This window comes from Brienomyrus brachyistius, chromosome 4 (genome assembly GCF_023856365.1).
Source record: "Brienomyrus brachyistius isolate T26 chromosome 4, BBRACH_0.4, whole genome shotgun sequence".
Taxonomy (NCBI): domain Eukaryota; kingdom Metazoa; phylum Chordata; class Actinopteri; order Osteoglossiformes; family Mormyridae; genus Brienomyrus; species Brienomyrus brachyistius.
In genome coordinates, this window is record NC_064536.1 from 7,948,941 (window position 1) to 7,960,181 (window position 11,241).

Here is an 11,241-nt window from a genome sequence, read left to right on the forward strand (position 1 = left end):
CTGCAACGGAAACACCTGGAGGACTACAGCTTAAATCTATCGTCTGAAACGTCAGCTTAGTATTCGAAGGAAGACAGAAATCTGTCAGTAAATAGCAAATGCACTTTGCCAACATTTTTCCCCCAAAAGCATTTTAATTTTGTGTTGCAGTACATGGTTATATTTAAAAATACGTATAAATAATTACAACAGGAACACTGGAAATAAAATGTATCGGCATTGCATTTGCCTTTCCACTGTACAGAAAACACTAAAAACCATAAATTAAAAAATCTATCATTTAAGGAGAAATTTCACTAAAATTGCCTTTTGCCTCGTGTATAAAACGAGCTGTGGTTTGACACGCATTAATAAAAGAAGCTCGACATGTTTACAGTCCCGTGAGGAATGAGTACAATGGCAGACGGGTTAAAAGTCCTTCAGCACACTCGTCAGCAGCCTCATCTTCTCGTCCATCGTCCTCCTCCTCGATTCGGTCTCTTCCAGTAGCTGCCGCATCTCCTCCTCCACCTGCAGCACCTGTGTGTGACGTAGAGCAGCTGGAACTACGCCCAGCTGGAAAGACCCCCCCCCCACACAAAGCGACTACAAAACACCCTCCCTGAAGGTGATTACTGATGCCCCCACCGAATCGGCAGCACATTACCAAACTAACTGCTTATTCAAGGATTATAAACTGCAAACACGCCACCGTAACCTGCATTAACAGGGGAGCCCACCTCCCCACACTAAAGACGACATGGCCGGTTGCTACGGTTACCCTCTGCTTCGCCTGCTCCACCTCTTTCTGCTTGTCGCTGGCGAGCTGCAGTAGTTCCGCCTGGTGGGACACCTGCACCGCCTCCATCTGCCTGCGGAAGGCGTCGTCCATGCTGCGCAGCTTCTCCACCGCGGCCCTGGGCACGTATGCACACACGCGGTAAATTAAACAGCAGGAGGTCACGCAGCATGGCCCCAGTCCCCGGGGGGGGGGGGCACCTTACTTGTGCTCCAGCTGGGCTCTCTCTTTCTCCTCCATGAGCACCTTCTCCTTGGTGTCAAAGTTCTCCTTCATGCGCCTGACCTGTGACTCCAAGCGGGTCAGCAGCTCCGCCTTGTCCTGCCACTTCCTGCTCATGGTGCTGTTGGGTGGGGGGGGGCATTTATAACTCAGAGTGGACGCCGACGCTCATAAGAACAGGCAGGTTAAATGGAAATGGGGCGATCCGTGATCCAAAGAGGCAGAACATTCCGGATCAGAATCATTTCCCGCAACATACCATTCAGGTATCCCATCTATATCTCCTCCTCACCTGTGCTCCCTTTTCACCTCCTCCAGCTCGGCCTCCCTGTCCTCCAGCAGCTGCTCCAGCTCCTCCCTACGGGAGCTGAGTTGATCCAGGTGCTCCTTCTGCTCTCTCAGTGGAGCAGTCTCCTCCTCTAGTCGTGCCTCGAACTGCCGTTGGGCCTGTAGGGTCTCCTCGCGGAGGCGTCGGGTCTGCTCATCCCGCTCCTGCAGGCCCTGGGGGCACGAGCGAGAGAGACAGTGATGGCAGGGAGGCAATTCCTCGCTCGCTGTGGCTCCAGGAGGTCCTGCTCTTAGATCTCGGCTGGGCTCCGGCTCGCACCTCCTTCAGCTTGCGGATGGTCTCCGTCTGGTCGTCCACAATCTTGGCTTTGATCCTGAGTGAGCTACAGTCGCTCTCGCTCTGTTTCTTCAGACTCTGTAGCTCTGCATTCAGCACCTCAATTCGGGCCTCCAAGCGGCCCCGGTCCTGGGCCAGGGAGGCCCCTGCGGAAGCAGAACCGGACCATCAGGGCGAGGCAGCCCGGTGACAAACAATGAGAGAGAGCCCGGCTCGCCATTCTGACCGGGCCTGAGAGATCGTGAGCTAGAGTGCGGAGTTCAATCAGAATGATCCCCTTAAGATGTCATTCGATGACATGCTTTTTGGTTACTTAAAAACATGAATTATCATCAACAATAATTAACACCATGCTGCAATTACTCATATTTTTCCTTATAAGATAAAAAAAAAATAAAAAAAAAAAATTATTCATGAAAATATTTCTTCAAAATGCTTTATCAAAACACAAGCACAGCCTAAGTATTACAGCCGACATTTACATTACACTGTAGACAGTGTGTGTAAAAAAATGGCCACTGGGTGGTGCTACAGGGTAACAGACTCCCGGTCCTCCTCTATAGGTTAGGTCCGGCGAGGCTCGTCCAATAAGCCTCCCCGGCATCGTGCCGTGGCTCCGCCTACCCTGCTGTGCCAGCTCCTGGCCCCAGAGCTTGCGCTCGGCCCGCAGGCCCTCGATGACGGACTCCTGGGCGGCCAGCTGGGACAGCAGCTTGGACTTCTCCTGCTTCAGCAGCTCCACCTGGACGGCCTGGCGCTTGTCCTCCTCTGCAGTGGCCTCCAGGGACCGCAGGCGAGCCTGGAAGAGAGGCCATGATGAGGGCGGTACCAGGACACCAGGCCGCTCGGACATCCTGAGCGGCCGCCATTCAGAGAGACCGGAAGACCTCCCGTCCGGGCAGACAGCCATTTAAAGGGCAATAACGATTAATCTGCCGAAAAATGTCCATCCACCTCACTCCTGTCAGCCAGATGATAGAGGAAGACACCTACTTACACACTGAGCTCATATAATATCTTCACACTCTTAAATTCAGAAACATTCCCCTACAAATAATACACACAATTCTACCTAAATTCACAGTTTAAAACATTTTGCATCATGATTCTTAATATAATCCGAGTGGGATTCTGCATTTTCTCGGAGGATCGCACACAGACAGGGAACGGGAACATCTCCACACGTGTCTCACGCTGACAACGGCGGCACTCTCCTGGCCCACATTCCCCGGAGAGTGTGAATGGAGTCGGTGTGACCTTCTGCGGTTCCTTTGATGCGAAGGTCACCGCTTAAGGAAGGAACCTCGCGATACAAAAGCATCAGCGATTTGAAAAGCGATTACCCTGCCTCCCCATCTCACACACACACACACGGCGTCTCCTTTATGTGTCACACACAGCGCCACCTACCTTTAACTCCGTGACAACCTCCCGCTTAGATCTCACCAGCTCGCCGATGCGTGCCTTCTGCTCCTTCACCATGCTAGTGAGCTCCTGCACCAGGGCTCCTGACTCACGCTCCCTCTGCTGAGACCTGGACAGTTTGGCCCTGCATTCCGCCAACTCTGCCGCCTCGAGTTCCAGGGCCGTTTTCACCTGCAGGGGGCAGCACAGAGCAGAGGCACTCACAGACGAGCACTTTGTGCCATTTCAATGGTAGCCATCCCTTTCAAAGAAATGAAGCAAGTGTGAAGGATTACTTAACGAGATTTGTGGCAGCTGGCGCCCCCTAGTGGTCGGCTCACCTCGGAAAAGCGACTAGCCTCGATGGTGAGCCCCGCGCGGAACTCGTCCTCCAGCTCGGCGTATCTCGCCTGCGCGGCGTTCACCTTCTCCCGCAGGTCGGCCAACTGCTGGGCGTGGCCCCGCTCCACGGGGGCCACCGCACGCGACACTGCCTCCTGGAACTCCGGGCTGCCCGGGAGCAGCCGCGCCTCCAGCTCCTTCCTGGGAGAGACGGGTCCGAGGGGCCCGGTCACATGGGGCCCAGACGGGCTCCTCGGGTCCTGGGGCCACACGGCAGACGTACCTGTGCTCCTGCTCGCGGGAGGTCAGCAGCTCATGCAGCTGCTGTAGCTTATCCTTATGTTGCCGTGCAGATGCCCGTAGGATCTCCAGCTCCCTCTTCAGGGCAGACACTGTGTTTTCCAGCTCCTGGGTCCTCCTTGCCTGACCGGGCACAGAAGATCCCAGGTCTCACAAATGGCTTGAGGCAGCAGGCTGCTCTACAGCGAGCCGGTGTTTGACTAAGCCAGTGTTTCTCAACCTGGTCCTCAGGGACCCCTAAGCAGTCCATGTATTCACTCCCTCCCAGCTCCCTGACAGACAGTCCACAGTTTTGGGAGCAAAAACATGGACTGTCTGGGAGTCTCCGAGGACCGATTTGAGAAACACTGGGCTAAGCTGACAGTTACACGTACTTCATAAATATTAAGTGCTAGAATGTATATATAATATTTATAAGCTGCTAGCACTTTTGGCCCAGCTGTACCTCATCAGCACGCTGCTGGGCTCTCAGAGCTTCATCCCGGGCCGCGGTGTCCTGGAGGCTGCGCAGCGCCCCCTGCTGGCGGTCCTCCCGCCCATGGGCCTGGGCCAGCTCCTCCCTCAGCTCCTCCACCTGCTGCTGCAGCTCCACTCGTGCAGCGCGCTCCTTCAGGAGGACCTCTTTCAGCCTACACCCATTCATACATAGTGTCAATCGCGGAAGAGCGCTCCCCCCCCCCCCCCACAGACACACAAACAAAATGAGCACTGCATTCATTCCTCCCCACACAAGCACACATGGCCACATCACCCTGATACTTGTATCCTTCCTTACTCTAACCCCTGTAGAATGGTCAGCCATTTAAACCCTTAACGGCGGGTTTCCAACCTAACATTCTGATGCTGAGCTACACCCTCTAGCCTCTGGCTACACACAAACATAAAAAACAAATTATACATAAAGGAATCTGCAAGGGACAAAACTACAATCATTGCCAATTCACACCGCTTTACACGAAGGGGTCCCGCATCTCTGGCTGACCACATCCCCCAGATCTGAAGATGATCTCCGGTGTTGCTTCTCTCTCGGTTCAAAGATAGCGATGATCCTTTCATTTGGGAGAGAGCCAGGCAGCGTGGTCTCACCTTGATTAGCAAAAGCTGCTAAACAGTCACACGTAAAAAAAAAAAAAAAAGAAGATGTTTACCCGTGTTCAGAACCGCATGGCCCTCGGCAGGACACTAAACGATACATACTGAGCACACCAATTAACATCTCCCTTCCGGAAAATCCCGGGGAATCTCCTTGGTTACCGGTAACTCGGTAACCCTGCACGTTTGAAACAGTTGGATGCAGGATTCAGGAAGTGCCGGGCTCGGTCATGTGACTGGCATGTGACGTCAGCCTCACAGCTGATTCGGCCACGGGGAGGAGACCTGCCCGTCACTTTAAATACCAGCTGAGGGTTTCACGAGCGAGAGCGCAAAGGTGACGCGGAGGCTAACCCGCCGGATCACCGACACGCACGCTGACACCAGCAGGGTGGCCTCACCGGTCAGACGTGTGCAGCGCCATGCTCTGGATGTCCCGCTCCTGGCTGGCCTTCCTCTCCAAGCTGCTCAGCTGCTCCGTCAGCTTCCGGACGGCCTGCTCGGCTTTCCAGCGCCTCTCCTGGTCACGCTCCTCCACCACCACCTGCGAACAGAGCGATCGCGAGAATGCCACCCCCTGCTCCGTAACGCGCACAGCACAGGTGCTGCGAACACACGCACCCTTCACGGACTTACGGCGCTCAGCACTGCTGATGCATCCTTTGTACGCGACATTAACGCGATAAACGGGCTCCGACAGCATAGCTGGGCCCGGCAAACGGTCCGACCGGGTTCAACATCTCTCTAGGCCAGCGTGTGGCCTGTTCCGCAGTGGAGTGTAGGAATTCTATATAAATAACTTTATTTACATGTGAAAACCACTGGAAAATCCGCGCCTGTAGCTCCTGAAAACTGGTCTTTCAGAGCCCCCAGTTCTGCATACATAATATTTCCAAAAGCCGGATTACTGCCCAGCGTGACGGCATTCCCAAGGCTCCAGGATAATGGCGGCGGACGGCGGCACCGCAGCCGATGCAGCGACGATCAGAGCAGCGGGAGCCGAATTGGGAAAGGAGGATCGGAAGGAGACGATGCCTTGATCCCCGGCGCCTCACACCCACCCTGAAGCTCTCCTCCTCTCTCTCCCGGGCAGCCAGCTCCTCCGGAAGACTCTCCGCATCCTTCAGGCCTGTTTTCTCCGCCCTCCCTGTCTCCACGCGCTGGGAAGATGAGCAGGGGGGCACTTTCTTTCCCGAGGAGGCTGCCGACTTGCTGTCTGAGACGGCACTTTCTGAAGTGCTAGGGAACAAAAAAAAAAAAAAAAAAACAGTATTTGCCATACGAACTCTACGCCAGTAATAGTACTGAAACCTCACAAGACAAGACAACAGATCCTGTCTGTAACATCACTGTCTGCCAAGTCTATTCCCAGGTATAAACTGGCATCCCATACAGAATGTACCCCAAATGTGTACCCTGTACTTCTGCAAATAGTCTCCACGGACTCATACTAGGTAATCAGTATGATGGATGGATGGATGGATAATGGAATAATTAGATAAAATAAGAGCCAAGCAAAATGTAAAAGTGGGGAATGAAAGTGAATATTGCCTCCTATGTAAAGAGTCAAGTTTTCCGCTTCAGAACATGACGTTAATGACACTAGGTATGTTAGAACAGTTAGAAAATACAGAATAGACACCCCATCCTCCCACGTCAGCACCCCCAGGGTCGCGTGTGCAGAGCAGGCTGCAGACGGCGGCGGCAGCGAGGGGCTCCTTTACTGACGAGCAGCAGCCTCATCTGAACTTGGGAGCGCCGCCGATCAATAAGCCATTCTGTCCTTTAATACTGCATGAGTATTTTTTTTTTCTTACTCTCACCCACGTTTTTCTCTAAAGCCAAGAAGGAGAATGATGATCACCACGCAAACAACAGTGGCTACTTTCTTAGCTACACCTAGCTAGTGCAGGGCAGGAGCCCTTTTAATCTCCAGAACCGCTTCTAGGGTTTATGAGTAGAAGCCAGTTGTACCGAGCTGTAATTCTTGCACTTGGGGCCTCCTGTAAAAATTCTGGCTATTCCCCTTTGATCTGTCTGTATAAGAGGCAGTTTTCAGCTTCAGAACTGCCACAGACTGCATGGTTTTTGGTCGTCACACCTCCCTCTGTAAACCCTACACACTGTAGGGTGTGAAAATCCCAGGAAGGCGCCTTTTTCTGAGATGTCGGAACCACCACCTCCAGTAACTGACAATCACACCACATTCAAAATCACTTCTCAGCCATTGTAACCCTCAGCTGAACAGTAAGTGAGCCTCTTGACCCCGTCTGTGAGCTGTATGTATTCGGCCCATGATTGGCTGATTGGAGGAGCGGGTTGCTGGCATGCAGGTGTTCTCCCTAAAGTGGCCACTGGGCGCAGACTATTCACGTCAGCTTTAAAAACATTAGAGAATTTACGAGCCACTCGATCAGTAATGCAGGTGGAACAGCTACAGAAAGCCGCATCTGTCATACTGAAACCTTTTCACTAAATCCTATTTATATAAAATGTTGTTTTGCTTTAATGCAGAATTAAGCAAATTGATCTCACACACAAAAGGATTCGATGCTGCATCAGTCCTCCATTCCTATCTAACACACACACACACTCTTGTTTAAAATGTGAGCGCACCTGTGTGACCTCTGACCCTTTAGCTCCCCAGAGTTCCTCTTCCTGGGGGCCACTGGGCCCCTTCGCCCAGCGGGGACCCGGGACTTCTGCCCCCCTCCCTTGGGACAGCACTCCTCCCTGTTATCGCACTCGCTGTCAGAGGTGCGGTCCGTGTCTCTGCGAGGTTTACAGACGGGGGAGGGGGTGGAGATGGAGGTGGGGGTGCTGGGAGTCTGGGGGACAGGGGGGGGATCAGCACATCATCATATTCGTATTGCCAGTTTTATTTCCAAACAAGAATCAGTCAGGGTCACACAGGACCAGATTCCCCGGAACCGCTCCAAGACAGCACACACCTCCGGGAACAGCTGGGAAGTCTGAGGCCTGTGAATTCCGGGGCCCGCGCTCCGAGGGCCGCAGGGTGAGCCCTCCCTTACTCCGATGGCCCCTAGAATGCCCATCCGCTGGCGAAAGCTGGTCAGCGCATCATCGACGGATGGCATCGGCTGTGGGGCATCCGCATCAGCCTGTGGGTCGGTGGAGGACGAGATGGGGCCAAAAGGTCAGCATGCGGCCTCCACGCTGACTGTCCAGGCCGCAAAGCGAAGACGGGATCGGGGCCCAAACAAACGCAGATGTTAAAAGGATCTGGTCAAGCTAATCGCATTAAGTTGCTTTGGGATTTACCAGATATTAAGTATGTGCTCTACACCGGTTCCCTTCTACACTTTTAAATAACCTCATTAAAGCATAACCTTGTGAAAAATGTAGGATTAATTAAAATCCTATAAGTCCATTACTAATTTATTCTGTTTGGAGAAGTTTTACTCCTTCCCGATAATGTATTTGCATAAACGGCTGTATCAGTTCACTGATCTTTCATGCACTGCTGATAATTCCTGGCTGAGATACATTCAAATGTGCTCTATTTTAAAGCCTAGGGCCCTCCCTTTGCATTCACTGAAACACGGCGGGAGTTATGCAATTCGCAATCGACCGAATGCAGCTGGGGAAAAAGACAGCATGCGACTGCAATCCTTTAGAGCAGAACATCCTCCAGGAAAACAAGCAGGGAGATGCTATTTGAATGACGTATATTCAGCGGAATCTGCCAGATTGGGACCATCTGCAGCTAAGGAATATCCTTGTTATCTGTGGAGAAGCAGCAAAATCAGTGTTGCTTGAAAGAAGGAGCGAAAGCATTAATGTTTCCCCAGCAGAGGCTGTGTTTCATGCTGCACCTGGTCCCGGCGATTCTACACATCCCGCCTCTCCGTGACATTTACCCTCTCGTCGGTGATGCTGCTGTCTGACAGCAGGAACTCAGAAAAGTCCTCTATCCCAGGGATGTCGACAGCACACTCTTCCAGAGAGGGGGAGGGGTTACCCTGCCGGTCCACTGCATCCAGGGAAGACAGCTGCGGCAGGGACTGCAGGAGCAGGTCTCTGTAGCCTTGGAGGGACCAACAGAGGAACAACGTTTTGTAGAGTAGGGGGACTGTGGATGAGTGAGGCTCATGTCTGCTTTCCATAATATGATATCCTTTTTGAAAGAAGCCGATCGCATAACAACACAGAATAACGAAATAGATGGGAAAGAGACGTCTAAACCGAAGAAGCTCAGCAGGATTATCACCTACCCGGAACATCACAGACCGGATTCCCACTACCGTCGGCGCAGAACGCCACGCTGCTTAAACTCTGTAATCCCAGCAGGCATTGCAGCACCTGGCTCATGCTGTTCACATGATTGCTTTGGAGGAGAAGGTGCTTCAGCTTGCATTGTGTCCCATGGAGGTGAAGTAAACCTGCACACATTAGAAAATGATCTTCCAGCGCTCTATGTCTCTTTAAGCAGACATACATGCCTGCCTGCGCACTAGAGAATTTTACCTATAAACAGTACACCGTAATGCTAAAAATCACACGGTAATACAAAAGCATGCAGCTTACCAGATAAGTCACCTATCTGATTATATGACAAGTCCAGCTTCACCAAGTTCACAAGCCCTTGGAGTCCTAGAGGAAAGAACTGTTAAAAATTCAATAAAAAAAACCATAGGAGAGTCATAGAAAAAAAGAGAAGTCAGGACACTGGCCTTCGACCCTGGATATGAGGTTGCAGGAGAGGTTGAGGCTCCGTAGGGAGGTTAAGGAGTCCAGTCCCTGGATGCGGCTGATCTGGTTAGAGGACAAGTCCAACTGCCGTATATGCCAAGCAGAAGCCAGCCCCTCGATCTTAGAGATGCGGTTGCAGTGAAGGTTTAGAGATCTGACCTTCGGACTAATTGGGATTTCCAGTAAGCTACGGAGATAAAATGAAAGAAACGGATACGTTGAAAAGTAATTTCACTTAAACGCCGCCTTACATGCAACCATACATTGACTTAGGGAAGCGAGTGTAATTGAGTTTCAGCGGTTACCTTCTTATGTTCTTGTCAATCAGACTAAGCTCCCCATCCGCCATCGTCCGCGAATTTTAAGGGCTGGTACAGTCGTGGCTTTGATAATTTATAATGTCACCCAGGGAAAATTTACTTTAAAGCGTTTCGATTGAGAAAGCACAAAAAAAGTTTATTTTTACAATACGGCCAAGCCACAAAATTACGTAACGAGGCATTGTATTCGTCATTTAAATTGTACATTTATAAGGTACATTTATATCGTAATTTTCTCCACATACTAATATAAGGTGTAAAGGTTTGCAGTAACGCACCCATAACGTTATTGAAACATTCAAAACAAACTCACTGAAAAGAGCCGTATGCTAGCTAGCTAGGCTACCTACTACCAGCTGTCCATAGACATCCAAACGATTTTTATTTTTTCTTTTGCTATCTTCAGAATACAAGAGACGTGAATTTAAAATCTAACAAGGAGTGAGCGCCGGTACCAGATCTACAGGGAAGACAGGTATCGCTCCGTGAAGAACCGCTCAGCTCGGACACTCAAACCAGCCGCCATGACTGCTACCTTCCGGTTACGTCACAGCCCCGCCCACCAACTTCTGGTTATATGGACGCGGCTATACGTTACCAAGGATACCGATAATATATATATATATATATATATATATACACACACACGCACGCATATATATATATATATATATATATATATATATATATATATATATATATATACACACACACACACACACACACACACACACACACACACACATATACAAGCCATAACATTAAAACCAAATATCACTAATAAGTGAAGTAAATAACATTGTTTATCTGTTATAAAGGCATCTGTTAAAGGTGCCATTATACATTAGGCAAGTGGGCAGTGAGTTCTTAAAGTTGTAAGTAGGAAAAATGGGTAAGTATAAGGATCTGAGCAACTTTGACAAGAGCCAAACTGTGATGGTTTGACAACTGGGTTAGCACATCTCCAAAATGGCAGGTCTTGTCCGGTGTTCTCAGTATGTAGTCAGTGCCAAGTACAAAGTGATCAGGTCAGTTGGTGAACCAGCAACGAGGTCTTGGGTGTCCAAGGCTCACTGATGTACGTGTAGAGCGAAGGATGCCTCATCTGGTCTGATCCCACAAGAAAGCTGCTGTATCACAAATTACTGAAAAGGTTCATGCTGGTTATGATAGAAAGGTGTCGGAACACAAAGTGCATCTCAGGTTGCTGCGTATCGGGCTGCGTAGCTGCAGACCGGTCAGAGTGCCAATGCTGACCCCTATCCGCCACCGAAAAGGCCTACAGTAGGCATGTGAGCTTCAGAAATGGACCATGGAGCAGCGGAAGAAGGTGGCCTGGTCTGATAAGTTACGTCTTCTGTTACATCATATAGACAGCCGGGCACGTGTGTGTCATTTACCTGGGGGAGAGATGGCACAAGGATGAAGTATGGCAGGGCTCTCCA

The 11,241-nt window shown here is 50.8% G+C and overlaps 1 protein-coding gene across 2 annotated transcripts; it reads right to left on the reverse strand.

Moving 5' to 3' along the window:
- Positions 1 to 114: 114 nt before the first annotated feature.
- lrrcc1 (leucine rich repeat and coiled-coil centrosomal protein 1) lies at positions 115 to 10,350 on the reverse strand. 2 transcript variants are annotated; one of them, XM_049010650.1, is made up of 20 exons: positions 10,252 to 10,350; positions 9,782 to 9,895; positions 9,458 to 9,663; positions 9,312 to 9,377; positions 8,999 to 9,166; positions 8,645 to 8,811; positions 7,715 to 7,885; positions 7,380 to 7,591; positions 5,825 to 6,002; positions 5,165 to 5,307; positions 4,117 to 4,300; positions 3,655 to 3,794; positions 3,371 to 3,572; positions 3,036 to 3,221; positions 2,250 to 2,424; positions 1,608 to 1,771; positions 1,293 to 1,501; positions 984 to 1,121; positions 761 to 896; positions 115 to 519 (listed from the first exon to the last, which is right to left on the reverse strand). In XM_049010650.1, the coding sequence occupies exons 2-20, from the start codon at positions 9,823 to 9,825 to the stop codon at positions 409 to 411; spliced, it is 3,000 nt and encodes a 999-aa protein (XP_048866607.1). In that variant the 5' UTR covers positions 9,826 to 9,895; positions 10,252 to 10,350; the 3' UTR covers positions 115 to 408. The 2 variants fall into 2 exon arrangements, with proteins under 2 accessions (XP_048866607.1, XP_048866608.1); XM_049010651.1 differs by having other exon boundaries at positions 9,782 to 9,859; positions 10,252 to 10,347.
- Positions 10,351 to 11,241: the final 891 nt, after the last annotated feature.

Coding starts and splice junctions, on each gene's coding strand:
- lrrcc1 (XM_049010650.1), bottom strand. CDS start 9,825: ATGGCGGATGGGGAGCTTAGTCTGATTGACAAGAACATAAGAAG. Junction 897..983: donor AGAGCCCAGCTGGAGCACAA/GTAAGGTGCCCC, acceptor ATACGTGCCCAG/GGCCGCGGTGGAGAAGCTGC. Junction 520..760: donor TGGAGCAGGCGAAGCAGAGG/GTAACCGTAGCA, acceptor CGTCACACACAG/GTGCTGCAGGTGGAGGAGGA.